General features: G+C 40.3%; 1 protein-coding gene across 1 annotated transcript; it reads left to right on the top strand.

Annotated features, from left to right (window-relative positions):
• Positions 1 to 1,607: 1,607 nt before the first annotated feature.
• On the top strand, positions 1,608 to 18,803 carry chrna5 (cholinergic receptor, nicotinic, alpha 5). The gene is made up of 9 exons (XM_017719431.2): positions 1,608 to 1,751; positions 2,363 to 2,491; positions 12,142 to 12,293; positions 12,479 to 12,523; positions 14,125 to 14,234; positions 14,426 to 14,603; positions 14,779 to 15,111; positions 16,402 to 16,770; positions 18,108 to 18,803. The coding sequence occupies exons 2-9, from the start codon at positions 2,425 to 2,427 to the stop codon at positions 18,264 to 18,266; spliced, it is 1,413 nt and encodes a 470-aa protein (XP_017574920.1). The 5' UTR covers positions 1,608 to 1,751; positions 2,363 to 2,424; the 3' UTR covers positions 18,267 to 18,803.
• Positions 18,804 to 19,185: the final 382 nt, after the last annotated feature.

Raw genomic sequence — 19,185 nt, 5'->3', positions numbered from 1 at the left:
TTAAGGAAACTGATGGTTAAGGTATATTTTTATGTCTTGGTGCTTTACATTTTGCTCTTGGAGGTTTTTTATTTGAAACATTTTACAATTTAAAATGGAGCCGTGTCCAGACATCTGGTCGTTAGGAAGTAGTGCAAGTCAGAAGGAAGATAATCCCTCCACCTTTTTCTCTCTCTCTCGACCAAATGATGGGGCCAAATATAACCTTGACACATACGGAATGGCTACGGTCTAATTTATTCTGAAATTTCATCTAGATCACTGCATGAGATTTATAGGGGATATGATTCTCAGACACGGGGCCAAATGCTTTCTTTGCAATACAGCCCCCAAAATATTATTCAGTTACATTTTCATTAGAAAATCATAGCGTTGCTGACTGAGGGATGTGGACTGGCTATCAGGCATTAGCATTAAACAGGGATTGATCACGCTCTTAGAAGGCCACTGGGTACAAGTGCCCCCCCCCCCCCCCCCCCCCCCCCCCCCCCCCCCCCCCCCCAATCCCCAGACTCTGACAATGCTGCACAAATAAATAAATACATAAATAAATACATAAATAAACAAACAAACAAAAATAACTTTAATAAAACGTCTCATGTTTATTTCTGATGTATTGTAAACAACATTATTATTTCTCTTTCCACATGCAATAGCCTGTTATCTCCTGCATAGTTGAATGTCTGCACATTTTTCTTGGTGTTTAAGGTACCAGAGTATAGGCTAAGGGGCTATTCTTTCATTTTTGTATCGTTGTAAGGGCTATTTCTTCATCTAATTTTTGCATGTGCAGTGGACTGTCCTAGCATTTAACCTTGTGATCTGAGACTCCCCCCACTGCCTCCAAAGGCCCTGGCCATTGACCCCACTGGTCCCACTAGCCTGGTCAGCAATCCATCCCTGGCATTATGTTTCTTGCTGTTTTTAAAGTTATTTCCTTATTGCATTGTTTAAATTGTTATTTCCAGTATTAATGCTGTATTACTACTGCAACTACTACTAGTACTACTGCCACCACTACTACTATTCATAGTCATAATAATGCCATGAAATGAATATACAATCTATCATCTTGCAGTTAATGTAATCACACCAATACATTGATGATACGATACGATCTTTAAAACCTACATGCAAGATTTTTCCAGGGGAGCTTCTTACTCCTTGTGGGAGGGTGGTTAAGGGATACCTGACCCACAAATGGTGAAAGATGCCTCTTTTGTCCTATTAAAACAAACCTGTATGCTGTTCCAGTTTATTTCCTTTGACTGTGTGAAGGTCTGTGCATCATACACTCATGTACAGATATGCTTTAGCTTTCCAGTAAATGGACATTGGACTTGGGTGAAAGGATACTTGTTTCCTGATTTTCTCTGACACAGAAACATGCACACTCCCCACACACATTTATGTGAGTTTATCATTAGGTCAGAGAGAGGGAGCCTAGTTTACACGGCTCACCAAGAGGTGGCAGTCGTTTTCAGAGCAGGAAAAATCCATCATTCTGATTGGCTGTCTTTCTCTTGGAGTGTATAGGGGGAGAGGAGACCCTCAGGAGAATGAGGGCAGGGCTTGTTTTGCAGAGTAGGAGGAGAAGGAGGAGGAGAGAATCACAGCATGCGTGTGGTGGGTGTGAATGTGAGCCGCAGCGTATTGGGGAAACAGGCTGGGGTGGCATGGATGCAGGGCTGCTAGAGAGAGGAAGGCAGAAATCTGAAGACCTGTAGCCTGTTCGTCCTCTGCACAGACAGGTTAGAGTGCATGGCTGGGGCAGAGGGGGAGTGAAGGAAAACACTGAATGTGTGCATGCATGTGTCTGTGTTTACATGTATGCTGAACATGTATGTCAGTGTCGACTCTATTTGTGCATGGACTACTGTGAGCATTACGTCTGTGCATAAATGTATTTATATGATATGATGTGATACGTTACTGGGCAACTACATGGATATTTGCCTATGCACAAACATTTAGACAGTTACATTTGTAAATGATGCACTGATGTTCCTGCATGGATGACTGTAGTGAGCATAACATCTGGGCTGATATGTACATGGTGTATGATATAATATGATGTAATACATTCATGTCTGACTATAACTATTTTGTATGTGTGCAAAGCTTCCTGATGTATCACTGTTCCTGTTCATGCAGTACTGTAATGAGCATAGCATTTGTGCATATTTAAGAGATATGATACATGATATGACATATAATACTTTCATAGCTATGAATATGCATGTTCTTGTGCACTGTAAATTGTATGTATGTAGTTACATGTATGTAAGCAGTTCATTATGAATATTGCTTGAAGCTGGAAGTCTTTATATATGCTAAGAAACACCTTTGTCTGTATGTCCAGCTCTGTGATGTCCATGGCACCCTAGAAGTCCACTGCTCTGCTCTGATGCTACCAGCAGCATCATGATACCAGCACAAAGCTTATGTCTGATTCTGCTTGCCTCCTGCTGTCTGCTCTGCTCCACACTAGGTGAGTTCATGTGACCTTGCCTCCATGCATTATCTCTCTCTCTCTCTCTCTCTCTCTGTATGCAGAATGTATGCAGAGTTCAGACCTGTGGTGAATAAAGATGGAGATAGCATGATGTCTTTTAATCAGTTCCCATCTGTGTTTGTTCTACAACAGGAATTCATTTGGGTGTTTGGCAGACAGCAAATAGACAAAGACAAACAGAGTGAGATTGTTAGATTTTAGAATGAGAACAGCTTTACAGCTTGAATTAAATGTATGCAATTAAGCAATGCAGAATTGACAATTTAACACGATTTATTATTATTTATTTATTATAATGGATGGATTATTACTGATTCATTTATATTAAATCAAGCTTTATCATGCGTGTGATGCGAATAGTAGCAAATACTATTAGTTAGAAGTGGTTATCTGTTCAGAGGCAAACCTGTTGTCGTTTCTTCTGTTTACTTTTATTAAGATGTTTGTTTTATTTTGATTGGTCTTTCCTTTCTTTAAAAGGAGTCTTGCTCTTTAGGGCCACTATATAATAGATCAGGGGCATTAGGTTCTATCGAACACAATGCATAAACTGTGCAAAAAACTAAGACCTTTATTTATTAAATATCCAGTCAAAAGGGCATTTAGATACAAATGTTATATGAAATGATACAAATGATATAAAACTTTTTTTTAGTATTGTGTTTGGTTTTGTTTGTTCACCTTTTCAAGCTTCTGTTCTATTCAGGAGACTTGCTGCTCCACACATTCTCTTTCCTTTTCTCAGTAAGGGCTTCTCAACAGGTACACATCCTTTCAAAGCCATAGCGCTGAGTTGCCTTCTCACAGTGGAAGGATGGACAGAAACATGGAATTTTTTTAGATCTGAAGTAAGAGTGGAGCTTGATTTTCTCTTCTCTCTCAAAGATCAAAGCTTTAAGTACTGTTTATCTGATGGTGATGGTTTTGGTGGTCTACCAGGTTGTGCATAGTTGTTAGGAGTCCAGTCCTCTGTATCTTTAAATATACATATTTTTTAACTTGTGAGGTCTGAAAAATAATCTTTTTCACTAATTTGTCTTGGACTTTCCATTTCCGATGCAAGTGGATTATCTTAGATCTAATCTTTACTTGTAATTTACGACTGTTTTGATTGGAAATGAAATAAATGAAGGGTGGTCTCTTGCTTTTGCACAATACTGAGTGCCTACAAAGGAAATATGGACTAATGTGACGAATGCACAGTAATGTATATTTAGTCGGTGTAATCAGAAAAGTATTTCAGTTGGGACTTTTTTAAAACATCACATAATACATAGTATCATACAGTGATAAAGATGAGACTCAAAGCCTCCTAGTCTTCTCCTCAAGGTTGCAGGCATTTGTAAAGCCTGCAACGTCTTTCATAAATGCGTTGCATATCTCTGTGGTACAAGGCAAGAGAAGGCAGTGTTTCATAAGACAGGTCGGGACATGTTTCAGTTAACGAGCTGAGCAAGTAAATGTTCTCTCAATGGTGTGGTCTTCATTTCATTGGGACACTATTTATAACTTAAGCTGCTGCTTAAGAAGGTAAGTACAGCTTGTATACTGAATCCATCTTGTGCTTCAGTTTTTATCTCTTACTGGAGGCTTCTAGAACACTAAGGGGCAGTCGTGGGCTGGAGGTTAGGGATCTGGCCCTGTGACCGGAAGGTTGCCGGTTCGATCCCCAGTGCCGACAGTCCATGACTGAGGTGTCCTTGAGCAAGACACCTAACCCCCAACTGCTCCCCGGGCGCCGTGGATTGGGCTGCCCACCGCTCCAGGCAAGTGTGCTCACTGCCCCCTAGTGTGTGTGTTCACTAGTGTGTGTATGTGGTGTTTCACTTCACGGATGGGTTAAATGCGGAGGTGGGATCAAAAAAGTATCTCTTAATCTTAAGAGCTGTGTTTGGACCAGGTTGATGCTTTAGCCTGAGGTCAGTAGGGAGTTTGATCCTAGATCAGGGTTCCTCTTTAGAGTGTGTTTACAAAAATAGACTAAAAGTTGGTCAGATAAAGGAGTTCTACTACAACTACATGTATGCCACTACTTGTATGCAAATGTTTAGGCACTCAAATTGCATTTTTCTTGATTTTCTAATGAATATAGGAGAACACATGTCTGCACATTTTGATGCACGACTGTTCATTTGCTGAATCTAGCATACTGGGGGAAAAACATAATAGTTGTCTGTGCAAAGGTTATGACCCATTTTATGCTTTAGGTTTTATTGTTTTTCCAATATGTGAAACTCAGCAAACAAAAAAGAAATTGTGCATTAAAAACTGCATAAAAATGTCAGTCTATAAAGTACATATTAACTTATTTTCACTTAGAAAATCAACAGAACATGTCATTTGGCCAGGGCTGTTGAAGTTTTTGCATATGAATTTATAACATTAACAAAAAAAGTTCAGATTGCACCATAATATACTGAATTACTATTAATTAGTTGGTTGTACAAACCAATGTTTTAACAACGTAGACTGTTCAGGCAAGCTACACTCCCGAAAAAAAGGCTAAAACGGTCTCTGGAGCAGTACCCCTCTTGTCACTGGGGTGGTCCCCTCAAGGGTACAGCTCGGTACCTTTAGTCAGGGAACATGATTGTACCAGAACCCACAACCCCATCCCGTCTCCAGTCTTTTGATTTTATTATTCTGTTTTAAACATTGATTTACCAAAGATTCAAATTCACATTTTTCACCTGAGAAAAACTTGAGGATACATCTGCATTGTTTGTACCTTGACAAAGGAAAAATGTACCTGCACAGAACCTTTATTTCTAACAGTGTATGAAGCTCTCCAAAACCCCTGGTTATGCCATATAAGGCTGGCTGTGACAGAGCTTGGAGGAAAGATATATTTGGTAATCAGTCCCACATCGACTCAGGAATGCTAGAAATGTGGATATTGATCTGTAGTTGCACCAGCTGAAAGTGGAGGGTTGACTGCAAGTCTAGCCAGTCATATAACAATGAGATTTACAGTCCCATAGACATGAACTCCTGCCTCTGAGGCAGAATGAAGAAACTAAATATTTTAAGCTGTTCAATATAATCAATAAATTCATCTGTAGAAATTATGTGTAAACACGACTGTTTATAAAGGTACCAAACATTGCAAATAGGGAGTAAAAACTCAGCAATGTTGCTGTTTTATTCTGCTCAAATGTCTCTGACTGTCAGTAGTAGCATGAAAAAAGAACACTAGATTAATCCAATTAAAATCTGTTTGAGTTCATTTGGTCCAATCATTTGGTCCAATTTAACTAGTTTAAATATGCCACCATAGTAGAATGTCCATGTTAGCCATATTAAAATGGATAAGCATGTAGAATTGGAGCTTTAAATGCACTACTGTGATTTCTATCATTGCACAAAAGAAGCATGTTGCTGTCTTTACCGTTGGATGGCCTGTCTCTGAGTGATCATTCAGACTGCTAGGCGTTTATAATTGATTTACAATCACCATCTACTTTATTATAAGCATCTACCACTCTATGGCCACTTTCTTATAAACACCTACCATATAAGTCCATTGTACTGGTGTACAGTTACAGATTTACCTGTGGTCAAGCGCAAATTGTCTGCCATGCTCTCCATTTATCTTTGGTCAGTTTCTGACCACAGGACTGGTATTGACCAAGCTATATTTGTGTGGTGGATCATTCCCAGCACAGCAATGACACTGGCACAGTAGAGTTTGTGGTGCTGGTATTAGTGTATTCAATGGATTGAGAGTGGCCCACCACCCAAAATATCCAGCAGAGAGCACTTCTGTGGTCAGAAACTGACCAAAGATGAAGGCCTGGAGGATGACTAATGCAAACTGTGCATCAAAAGATGAGCTATCATCTCCAACTCTACATCTAAAAAGTGGACCAACAAAGTAGGCGTTTCTACTAAAGTGGCTGGTGAGTGTATAAGATCATATTAAAGATGAAAGATGACTGTGAATTGATTGCCCAAGCATTTGTTTGCTCAAAAGGGTATATCATATTCCAAAGACATAATTTCCACAAATATCCAGCAACATTACATCTGTGGTGGCACTTAACATAACCATGCCCTAAACATGTCATGGCACATGTCACATGCCGTCACGAGTTGTCATAATAGATTTTGTTCAGTAATAAAACAGTATCCTGTTACCATTGCAAGCGATTATCATAACAGATGTCATAATTCTTAATGTTATGATTGCTTATGATCGTTTTTGCTAGTCAGTCATTATAACATCAAAATTCTAAAACCCATCCATCCATCCATCCATTTTCTAAGCCGCTTCTCCGTCAGGGTCGCGGGGGGGAGCTGGAGCCTATCCCAGCAGTCTTCGGGCGGAAGGCAGGATACACCCTGGACAGGTCGCCAGTCCATCGCAGAATTCTAAAACCAAAAATGCAATTTTTATGGAACTCACAGGCTTGAATTAAAGTGCTTACAGTATGATTAACTGTAAAATGGCAGTATAAAAGTCTAAAAATGTCACTTGAATTGATTACACACTTCAAATGTTCATGTTTCAGTCAGATGTCAGGGCAAACAGGCTGTATCCCAAACAGCTCTATACTCCCTTCTATACTGTAGACTGGGGTTCAATCCCCACAAACACCCTACACCATACCAATAACAGTCCTTGGGCAAGACTTCTAACACCACCTTGGCCTACCTATGTAAAATGATCAAATTGTAAGTCGCTCTGGATAAGAGCGTCAGCCAAATGCCATAAATGTAAATGCATTGAAAATTTAGAAATTCTAGCCTCTACAGCCAAATGGTGCATTACTTATCATAAGAGGGCAGCCTCTGGACTGATGCTACATAAGACTTGTGGTGGTAATTTAGTGGCCAAACAGTACTTATAAAGCAAAAGGTTTTGCATTAAATAGCGCTGTGTTGTCAAAAAAATAGAAATGACGCAGAATACAGTGATGGGTGACCATACATTCTCTTCATTCAGCAGTTCATGGTTGCTAGTCAATGATACCATACTCTAAAAGAGCTACATTTCTTAGCAGAATACCTGGTTATGTTGATTATTATCACTAATAACTCAAATTATGTTCTGAAAAAACTGGCATTTATTTTTTATATATTAAGAGTATGAGGGGTTAGACTTTACTGGAAACCTGCTACACACTGTTGCCATAATCATGCCCTGAATGCCATAAAGGTTGTGTAGCAGGGCTCCATTACAGTCCAACCGATCATGTTCTTAACATATAAAAAATAAATGCCACTACAGCATTGAGAAATCATGATATTTGTTTTTTATATGATCGGTAACACTTTAGCCCTGCTACACAACATTGCCATAATCATGCCATGAACATGCCATATGCTGTCATGGCAGATGTTGCTCAGCAACAGTGTTACAGTACTACAACCATTAATTGTCATGACCGATGTTATAATAAAGCAAGAAGCCACAAGAGGCTGTGCGTTACTGTGATTTTTTTTCATGGTAATGGTAAAGCTACAGCACTGAGAAATCAGGATATTAAATATGAGGAGTAGATATAGACACCCCGCGACCCTGACGGAGAAGCGGCTTAGAAAATGGATGGATGGATGGATGGATATAGACACATTTTTGCCTCAGTCTTAAAGGAGACACATGTCATGTAGAATGCCTAGATCACAGATCGTCAGTCTGTGTTTCTTTGTCTTCTATGGTAGATAATAACATTGAGAGTAACTGCTAGATATCTACTGATCTATCTTCCTACCACACTCCGTTTTCTGTGTTGGCGATCATTATTGACAACAAATCATGCTTCCATAATTAGTGGTTCTATATCATTTTGTAATGTTGTATCACATTTTTAGTACAATGACATGCAAAATGACTACAACATCAGTTAGCTTTCAGTCTATAACAGATGTTGTTCTCAGTGAAAACTCAATCAAAGCTCTGACTCAGCCATTACGGACGGTAACCTGACAGCACGCGATAATTGGATTAGCTTGTATTAAGTGACATGCTCAGGCAGGTCAGTACATTGAATTGAATTACATGGAGAACAACAATGGTGTCAGGTTACAAATGATTATGAATAAATATGTACTGTGAATAATGAGGATCAGAAGGTTCATAACGTTCATTTCCTGAGAATCTTGCCACAGCATCTTATGATAGAAACCAGGGGAATCACTCTAAGCCAATTCTGTTCTTCCCCCGCCAATAAATCTCTATTCATAACTGAATCTGCCCCTTCAGTAATAGACTTCAGTGGACTAAATCACGTTGGACTTCCCTCTGTTATTCACTGCCTGCAGCCCCTGAGAGTGAAATTAGACTGGAGAAGATGCTGCTAGCGGCAGTCCTGGCTTCACAAAACAAAACAAATCACATTCATTAGTACTTGTAGGCCGTATCTCAAATAGACTCCTTGGAGAAAATGGAGTCATTTTCCCTGAGCTAGTCTGCACTTTCAGTACTAAATAAAGTGATGCATTGTATTACTGGATTTAAATGGGTTCATTATTTTGTCAAATATAATAGTGGCTCAGTTTCTCTGTAAGCATCTATTTAAGAAGCTTTTCATTGTGTTTTCATATTTATTGTCCAGAAATATGTTGTCTGTTAAATTTTAGCACTGGATAATGTATATCATCAGTACCAGTATGTGAGTACTGGTATTGCTTTTAAATTTTAGTCTTAGTTAACTGCAACATATAGTAGTATGCCAAAGTTTGGGCACCCCTGGTCAAACTTTGTTTTCATGATTTTCTAAGAGATAAGATAAGATAAGATAAGATAAGATAAGATAAGATAAGATAAGATAAGATAAGATAAGATAAGATAAGATAAGATAAGATAATCCTTTATTAGTGGATATATACACAGCGTGGAAATTCACTGTATTACAGCAGCAGAGTAATAGAAGTAAGGCAGAGTAATAGAAACAGGAAACAGTATAAACATTATAAACATTATAAATAATAAAAATTAAAGTTAAATCTCTAGACTATTTACAACAAAATAAGAATAAGAATAAAAAATAGTTGCATAAGATCTGTATTGCACTTATGAACATATTGCACAATGAAAAAGTGTATATTGTATGTGTGTGTGTGGTCTACTGGGAGCCGTGCTGGTTGAACAATCTCACAGCAGCAGGAAGGAAGGACCTGCGATAGCGCTCCTTCACACACTTGGGGTGAAGGAGCCGGTCACTGAAGGAACTGCCCAGTGCTGCCAGAGTCTCATGCATGGGGTGGGAGTCATTCTCCAGCATGGATGCTAGCTTGTTTAGCATCCTCCTTTCTCCCACCATCTGCACTGGGTCTAGAGGAGTTCCTAGGACCGAGCCGGCCCTCCTGATCAGTTTGTCCAGTTTCTTCCTGTCTGCAGTGGAGATGCTGCCGCCCCAGCAGACCACTCCATAGAAGATGGCTGACGCCACCACTGTGTCAAAAAAGGTCGTCAGGAGTGGCCCCTGCACTCCAAACGACCTCAACCTACTGAGCAGGTAGAGTCTGCTCTGTCCTTTCCTGTAAAGTGCAGAAGTGTTGTCTGACTACTCCAGTTTATAGTTAAGGTGCACACCCAATGTCCATTCCCTGGATGTTCACTGCTGGAGGGGGGATGTGTGCCCCTGAGGAAATCCACCGCCAGTTCTTTGGTCTTGCCCGCATTGATCTGTAGGTGATTCCACAATCAGTTCTCTGGACTCTCCGTCGTCCTCATTTGTGAGGCGGTCGACGATTGCTGAGTCATCAGAGAACTTCTGAAGGTGGCAGTTTGGTGAGTTGTACATGAAGTCTGCAGTGTACAGGGTGAAGAGGAATGGTGCTAACACCGTTCCCTGCGGGGCCCCTGTGCTACAGACCACCATGTCGGACACACAGTCCCTTGTCCTCACATACTGTGGATGGTTGGTGAGGTAGTCCAGGAGCCAGTGTGTTAGGTGATGGCCCAACCCTACCTGTTCCAGCTTGCCCTTCAGGAGCCCAGGCTGTATGGTGTTGAAAGCACTGGAGAAATCAGAGAACATGATTCTCACAGTGCACCCAGGCTTTGCCAGGTGAGAAAGAGCTCTATGCAGCAGGTGGATGTTGGCATCATCCACCCCAATGCCAGGCTGGTAAGCAAACTGAAGTGGGTCCATAGATGAGCTCACCATAAGGTGGAATTGTCTAAGGACCAGCCTCTCCAGTGTCTTCATCAGGTGTGATGTCAGTACCACTGGCCTTTAGATGCTGAGGTCCTTTGGGTGCTGCATTTTTTTGGCAATGGCACCACACAAGATGTTTTCCACAGTTGTGGTATTCTCCCCAGCTTCAGGCTTGTGTTGAAAATGTGCTCCACTATCCCACACAGCTGATCTGCGCAAGACTTGAGGAGCCTGGCACTGATGCCATCTGACCCTGTAGTCTTCTTCGCCTTGATCTTCCTGAGCTCATTTCTCACCTGGGCCATTGTGAAGGTCAGACTGGAGCAGGATGGATGCTGAGTGTTGGAATGTGTGAACTGAGGGTTACGGCAACCAGCAGAAGAACCAGTGGGGGGTGGCTGTGAGCTGAAAGTTGTGGGGCTGGGGGTGGGTGTGAGAGAGGGGGCCAAGCAGCATGCTGGAAGTGCCAGACAGGAGGGTTTCAGCAGAGATGTCCGTGTAGTGGGATGGGAAGCTAACACTTCTAACACACTTCTGTACATTTTAATGCACAATTACTGTTGATGTGTGATGTATCATATTGTTAAATAAATAAATAAGGAAAGAAAGAAAGAAATAAACGTGGACTGTGCAAAAGTTATGGCAAAGGTTTTTTTTGGTATTATTTTTCCCCCAAATCTCAAATAACATGAATAGCAATGGTGCACAAAAATTGGTTACGTTTGCCATTTGTAGAGGACCTGTTAACTTAATTTTCATGTAAAAAAAACAACCAAGCATGTAAATTCTGCAATTTTCCTCTGGGATCAATAAAGGATTCTGATTCTGATTCTGATCATTTGACCAGGAGTGTTCAAACTTGTGCATTTCATGCTGTGTTATTTTAGATTGTTTTGCAAAAAAAGAAATAAACAAACTAAAAAAACAGTTCTGAATACATTAGAAAATAATAATAAATAGTTTCTTTTCAGTAAATGTGCTTTCTATCCGGTTTACAATACTGTGTAAAGTTCCCTTAAGTGTCAGTTAGAGAGAAGCAGAACAGGACAGAACAGTCCACTCAAAACAAGTTAGATTCAGATTTGAATGGCATTTAGCACAGAGTAGCTAATTATCTGATAATTGCTTAGCTGATATTGTTATATCATGACATGTTTGGAAAAAAAATAAAATTGTGGTACTGAACTTTTTCAGAACCACCCAGCGCTATTACATTTGCAGTATTTCTGTAGAAATGTGCACATTTTGTGGGTAAGCACTGGCACTGGAGTTGTACATAAGGGATCTGCCATGTAATTACTAAGACACTAAAAGCCCTCAGGTGATTTGTATTGTGTTCAGTTCAGGATTAAGGGGCTTATTGACTAGGGATCAACTCAGACACTCATAAATCTTTGAAATCATTGTGTTGGAGAGAAATATGTTCTATTGCATCCATATAATTTGATTATGTATTTTTTTGCCCAGTGGATCATAATGTGGAAGGAAAGAGACTTACGTGGTGCTTTTGTTTTGCCTTAGCTCCCCCAAAACTATCTTCCTATGCCAAAACTGAGGACAAGCTGTTCAAGCATCTATTCAGCAACTACCAGAAATGGGTAAGACCGGTAGAAGACCTAAATGGGACAGTGCGGGTCAAATTTGGACTGGCCATCTCTCAGCTGGTAGATGTGGTGAGTACTGGTTATTAAGTTCAGCTATTTTTATCAGGAAAAATAATAATTAATGCACATTTAGAATTAAAAGGAGGATCCACTAGGTATGGAAAATATATAAGACGGGAAAACATATCATTTAGTCTTGTAGGTGCAGATGACCCTAAATAACATTTAATGTTTTTGTGGCCTTGTCCTACAAGGATGAAAAGAACCAACTGATGACCACCAATGTCTGGATGAAGCAGGTAATGTGTTATATTCTAGCTCCACTACCACATAATACTTCTTATGGTTCTATAGAAATCCATGATCTGATACATACACAGTCCACAGTATCCACAGTATCCACAGTATTCAGGGTATCGCTCCTCCTCTTTCTCCTCCTCTTTCAATCCCAGACCACAAATTGATTCTCATTCTCCTTGTGCTCCTGCCCATCCCCTGACAGCTGTATATTATCAGCAGAAATTGTATCTGCTCAATTCAGCAGATGCACTGATGCTTCTAGAGGGGTCAGTGGGTCATAGGTTGCACAAAGTAAGGACTAACAGGGCTGATGGAGACAAAAAGAGAGTGATTCTGCTCAGAGGCATCACAGCTGACTTCCCAGGCTAACTAAAGACCTTGCTTTGATGTGAAATATATAATGCAGTTCATATCATATCTAGATTAACATTAGCAAAATAAATGGCATCTATTAAAAACACTGAAAATTCTGAACCTTCACTAGATTTCAATGCAGCCATGTTGCTGATGGAAAAGCACACAAACCTGAAAAACTGAAATCAAGTAGCTGAAACAGGAACACAAAGAGTGAAAATGAGAGAGGAAAATTACATCAGAAGATAATATTGAAACACTAAAAAGTGGCTTCTGACAATATTTAAAGAAAGAAAAAGTAAAAGTGAGCTTGTCAATGGTTAAAATTACTTAGATTTAATGAGCATTTGTGTTGGTAGATAGACTGAACAGTGTACAATAAGGCACATTTTAAAGAGATGAGAGTCCATAATGCATTTGCACAGGGTTCACAGGGTGCACAGGTTCTGAGATTCCCCCGACTGACCCTGGTGTATAAGGACAGCAAACTTTAGTCTGTTAGAGAGGGGTTAAAAGAAAGATCAATGTATCACTGCTGTTGGACTAAAACCTTGTATCTCCAAAATAACTTTACAGGAGAAATAAAAAACATGCTTCACTTTTAATGTAAGTCAATGGAACCAGACTTCTTTCTAAGTAATTTTAAGGAATTTGCTATAATCCATTCATCATAAGATTTAAACACAATATAAAGGGCAACATTTTCAAATTATGTCAAAAACTGAAAAATGACAAAAATGGAAATACAAGGTTTTGTTCCAATAACAGCGATATAAAACATTACTGTTGCTGTGTCCTGCTCCAGTGTTTAGGAACGGCCTTAGTGAACATAGATACAAACTTTAGAATAAAAAGGGAGTTATGAAATGACTTGGATTTGGATGATTTGGAGAAAGACCACACCTGGGACACTTGATTTTATGCCCAATAAATTCCACTCTCTCGCTTCCTGTAACAACTTTTGTACCCCACTGCCGCCCCCTCTTCTTCCAAACCTGCTGTCAGTTGCTGATTGATGGGGCATGGCTTCCAGTACACAGCAGAAACCATCCAAACTATCCAAGCTTATCAAACATCCTCCTTGCCTTCCTTAAGCTCGGTTTAGGGCATAGTCTGCACTCATACACTGAGCATAAGTCATAAGTCACCCTCAACTACAGAGTTCAGAACCAGCTTTAAATCTGTAGTGTTGTTTATGTAACTTTCCAGGTTGTGGTTTTCCTCTGAGGTCATTTATTTTGTACAGGAATGGATCGATATGAAGCTACGATGGGACCCTGGGCGTTACCTGGGTATCACATCTATCCGAGTGCCCTCTGACTCCATTTGGATCCCGGACATTGTGCTCTATGACAAGTATGTAGTATCATTTATACCTTCAGAAAAGCTGCTGCAACTACTTTACAACAAATTGCAAAATTCTCAAATTTCTATACATTTTTAAATGCTCTTGAATATAAATATACCATTTAAGCTAAAGAAACCAACTTTATGCTGGTGGTCTTACTTATGTTATGAAATATTAAACAATTTATATTCTTCAATAGTGCAGATGGTCATTTCGAGGCCACAGTTACTAAAGCAGTGGTGAAGTATGATGGCACCATCTCCTGGACGCCACCAGCTAACTACAAATCTGCCTGCACAATCGATGTGACCTTCTTCCCCTTTGATCTTCAGAACTGCTCCATGAAGTTTGGCTCCTGGACCTATGATGGCTCACAGGTTTATTTTCACATATCAATATAACGAATTACATCCTGAAATGCAGCAAACGTATATGCGTCCAGTTAGTGTTTTAAGCCTGACTTATTGATTGATTTACCAACAGTTCTTCTTAGATGCTTTTGATGACTTTTTTATGAGTTGGAAATAAAACATCCTGCACTACGTCTCTCAGGTGGACATTCTCCTGGAGGACGTCCATGTGGATAAGCGAGACTACTTCGATAATGGTGAGTGGGAGATTGTGACAGCTACAGGCAGCCGGGGTTTGAGGATGGACAGCACCTGCTCCTATCCCTTCATCACTTACTCCTTCATCATCCGACGTCTCCCTCTCTTTTATACACTATTCCTCATCGTTCCCTGCATTGGCCTGTCCTTTCTGACTGTGTTGGTCTTCTATCTGCCCTCTAACTGTGGAGAAAAGATCTCTCTTTGTACGTCTGTTCTCGTCTCTCTCACTGTCTTTCTCCTGGTGATAGAGGAGATCATCCCATCTTCCTCCAAGGTAAGGTGAACAGGTTCAGCTGTACTTCTCTGATTACATTTGTACCTTTTTCATGTATGTTTTGACAGTGCTGACTGAACCTCTAAGCAGCTTTATCTCATTTTCAATACAAACAGGTTGATAATAATATATAAACAATGTTAATGTTTTGAAGCATACAGCCACCCGAAAATAAAAGGCACAAAGCAGCCTGTTTTAACTGCAATGTTTATGTGATGCCACAAAAACTGATGCATGTCTATAAATCCATCTATTCAGTCTACAGCATGCTCACCTGCCTTGAAGTTATAAGCGAAGCCAGTGTTTCTGTCTAGACTGCTTTAGGGTGAGGCACAGCACAGGGCAGCGAATCAGAGCAGAGGTCATTAACATATATCAGTTATAAAGGCACAAGAAAAATAGCCTGTATGACTGTATTAGATATACTGTTACACTCCTGAAAATGAGTTCTTCAAGGGTCCTTTAGTAAAGAAAATGGTTCTGTATAGAACTATGAACACTCAAAATACCCTCTGCATGATTAAAGAGTTCTTTGCATCACGTAAGGGTTCTTCAGATTGATGGAGAATGTGCTGTAGATGGTTTTATATAGAATCTTTTGAAAAAGAGTGTGTCCTGCCTTCTGCCCGAAGACTGCTGGGATGGGCTCCAGCACCCCCCCACGACCCTGACGGAGAAGTGGCTTAGAAAATGGATGGATGGATGGATGGATGGATGAAAAAGAGTTCTATATAGCACCAAAAACTCTTCTTGTATTGTTATGATGTCAAGCCTGTAACAGTAGAAGAACCCATTTTGGTGCTAAATAGAAGCCTCTTAAAAAGATTCTATGGAATCTCCACCAATCTGAAGAACTTTTCCACAATGCAAACAATCTTTAATCATGCAGACGGTTCTTTGAGTGTTCATGGGTCTACAGTATATAGAACCATTTTCTTTACTAATGAACCCCTGTAGAACCATCATTTTAAGTGTGTAGAATAAAGGGTTCTTAGATAGTAGTGGAACCCTTTTTAATGCTATACAGAACCATTTTTAAACAACTGGTTTTCCTTCATAAAGAAAAACCATTTGACCATGCAAAGAAGCATGTGTGCATTCAAAGATAAATAGAACCATTGCCTTTACTGAACAACATTTGATGAACCATTGTTTTAAGGAAAGAAAAATGTGAGATATGAACTCTTTAAAATAAATGTAAGATGACTAATATAGTCCATACACTGAACTAGTCACTACTGTTCACTGGCTTGTTCAGCTTAACCACCTGAGCCATGTCCATCTCCACAGGTGATCCCTCTCATTGGCGAGTATTTGGTCTTCACCATGATCTTCGTCACACTCTCCATTGTCATCACAGTCTTTGCCATCAACATTCACCATCGCTCCTCGTCCACGCATCATGGCATGGCGCCCTGGGTCCGTCGCATCTTCCTGCACAGGCTGCCTAAGCTGCTCTGCATGCGCAGTCACGTCGACCGCTATGCTACCACTGGAGGGAGCCAGAGAGGAGCACAGACTGAAGGAACCGGAGGCTATAGGAAGGGTTTCCCTCAGGAGACCACCCCTCTGCTCAACTCAAGATACAACCTACAAGCAGCACTAGACTCCATTCGTTACATCACTCTCCATGTGGTCAAGGAGAATGAAGTCAGAGAGGTGAGGAGAACTGACTGCTTTCCTGTGGAAGTGGATACACCACATTTCAAAAGTTAGGAATCTATTTACACTGTATTTGAAAAGCCCACTGTAGATGCTAACCTCAAATCACAACCTAAACTTAATCCTCATCCTGGTCCCAATTGTAAACTTGGTAGTAATTTTAGCACATAATTAGTAAACATGCATTTAACATGTAGTTAACTTGTATAGATAATCTACTGGGAACTATGCCATAAAATAAGCCCAATGGAAACAATGTTTTCAAAAACATACAACAAATTTATTTCCTGCCATAGGAAATTAACTGAATGTAGTGGTTCTGTACAACTGTGCACAAATATTTACTAATTATTACTAGAAAGCTGTTAGAAATATAAAAAAGAGACTTTAAATGTGTCAACAATGATGATATATGATGGTATATTATATTATATTATATTATAATTTCTACACTGAGCAATGGACAGTGTAGAAAAGAGGTGAAGAAGAGGGTGCAGGCAGGATGGAGTGGGTGGAGATGGGTGTCAGGGCTGATGTGTGACAGAAGGATAGCAGCAAGAGTGAAAGGGAAGGTTTACAAGACAGTAGTGCGTCCTGCCATGATGTATGGTTTGGAGACTGTGGGTCTGTCTAAAAGACAGAAGGCTGAGCTGGAGGTGGCAGAGATGAAGATGCTGAGATTTTCGTTGGGAGTGACAAGGATGGACAAGATTAGAAATGAGCAGATCAGAGGGACAGTGAAGGTGGAGCAGTTTGGAGATAAAGCCAGAGAGGCCAGGTTGAGATGGTTTGGACATGTGTTGAGGAGAAATAGTGGATATATTGGTCAAAGAATGTTGGAGATGGAGCTGCCAGGTAGACCTCAGAGAAGGTTTATGGATGTAGTGAAGGTGGACATGGAGATGGTTGGTGTAAAAGTAGAGGAGGCAGTGGATAGGGCAAGATGGAGGCAGATGATCCGCTGTGGTGCCCCCTAAAGGGAGCAGCCGAAAGAAGAAGAAGAAGATAATATAATATAATATAATTAATGCCATATGTACAAAGGGTCAGCCTGGATGCCAGCAGGAGGAGGATGTGGTGCACTAGAATAGAGTTGTTGGATCTGGGTAAAAAAATCCCAGAATGCCCAGTGCTAATTAGCACTGAGCAGGCACACCTGCTGGGCTCAGCTCAAAATCCCAAGCTAGCAACAGTGCTATGTAGACAGGGGAGTGGTACAGTACTCTAAACAAAGGTTTGTATTTGAGAAAAAAGTGGGGTGGGATGGAACATGAGTTGTATTTAATTATTTTTGAACCTCTCAATACTTCTCTCTTTTTTATATCTCTCCTCAGGTTGTTCAGGACTGGAAGTTTGTGGCTCAGGTGTTAGACCGGGTGTTCCTGTGGGCGTTCCTGTTGGTATCTGTTCTTGGTTCTGCTCTTCTCTTCATTCCTGTCATTTACAAATGGGCCAACATCATCGTTCCAAACTATGCTGGCAGCAGCAGCTAAACCAGCGAAGTCTCTCGCGGCACAGTAGACAGATTTCCACAAAGCACGAGGAAAAAGCACAGCGACTTCATTATTGTACAACCAGGACATTTTCTAGTATTTTCGGTCTTCATTCCATTGAAGAATGTAATGAACATGCTATTTGAAATGACCACCGACTGACCAAAAGATTTGAATAAAAGTTCATATCTGATCTGTTAACATTCATGTGTTTTAAATGAAGAGTTAACGTGTTTCTGTACTGTGCAATGCTTTACAGTTAATAAGGTGACAGTGAAAAGAATAAGAATAATCAGAGAAAAGAATATATTCTAATACATTTTGCCAAAGGCAGTGCTTAATATGTTCAGTGCTCAAATGAAATCCTATTTAAAACCTGAATGACTTTTTAATGTATTCATGTTCTTGTATTTTTTTCAGCTTCATACATATTTGAAAATAGTATGATCTTTAGATACGTGCTAATGAAAGAATTTTACTGAACGTTCTTGCTGATTTGAGTGTTATGGATCTCATAATAAAATGTCCGTGCTCTGATGAGATGTTAAAAATAGTCATTTTTCTATTATAATTATATAAAACATGCATGTCTATAGGGGGCGGCATGGTGGCGTGGTGGGTAGCGCTGTTGCCTCACAGCAAGGAGGGCCTGGGTTCGAATTCCCCAGCTGGGCGACCACGGTACTCTCTGTGTGGAGTTTGCATGTTCTCCCTGTGTCTGTATGGGTTTCCTCCGGGTTCTCCAGTTTCCTCCCACAGTCCAAAGATATGCAGTCAGGCCAATTGGACATGCTACATTGCCCCTAGGTGTGAGTGTGTGTGTGTGTGTGTGTGTGTGTGTGTGTGTGTGTGTGTGTGTGTGTGTGAGTGTGAGTGTGAGTGTGAGTGTGAGTGTGTGAGTGACTGTCTGTGACTGTCT

Source organism: Pygocentrus nattereri, chromosome 7 (assembly GCF_015220715.1).
Source record: "Pygocentrus nattereri isolate fPygNat1 chromosome 7, fPygNat1.pri, whole genome shotgun sequence".
Taxonomy (NCBI): Eukaryota; Metazoa; Chordata; class Actinopteri; order Characiformes; family Serrasalmidae; genus Pygocentrus; species Pygocentrus nattereri.
This window is presented reverse-complemented; position numbering and strand designations above follow the sequence as displayed.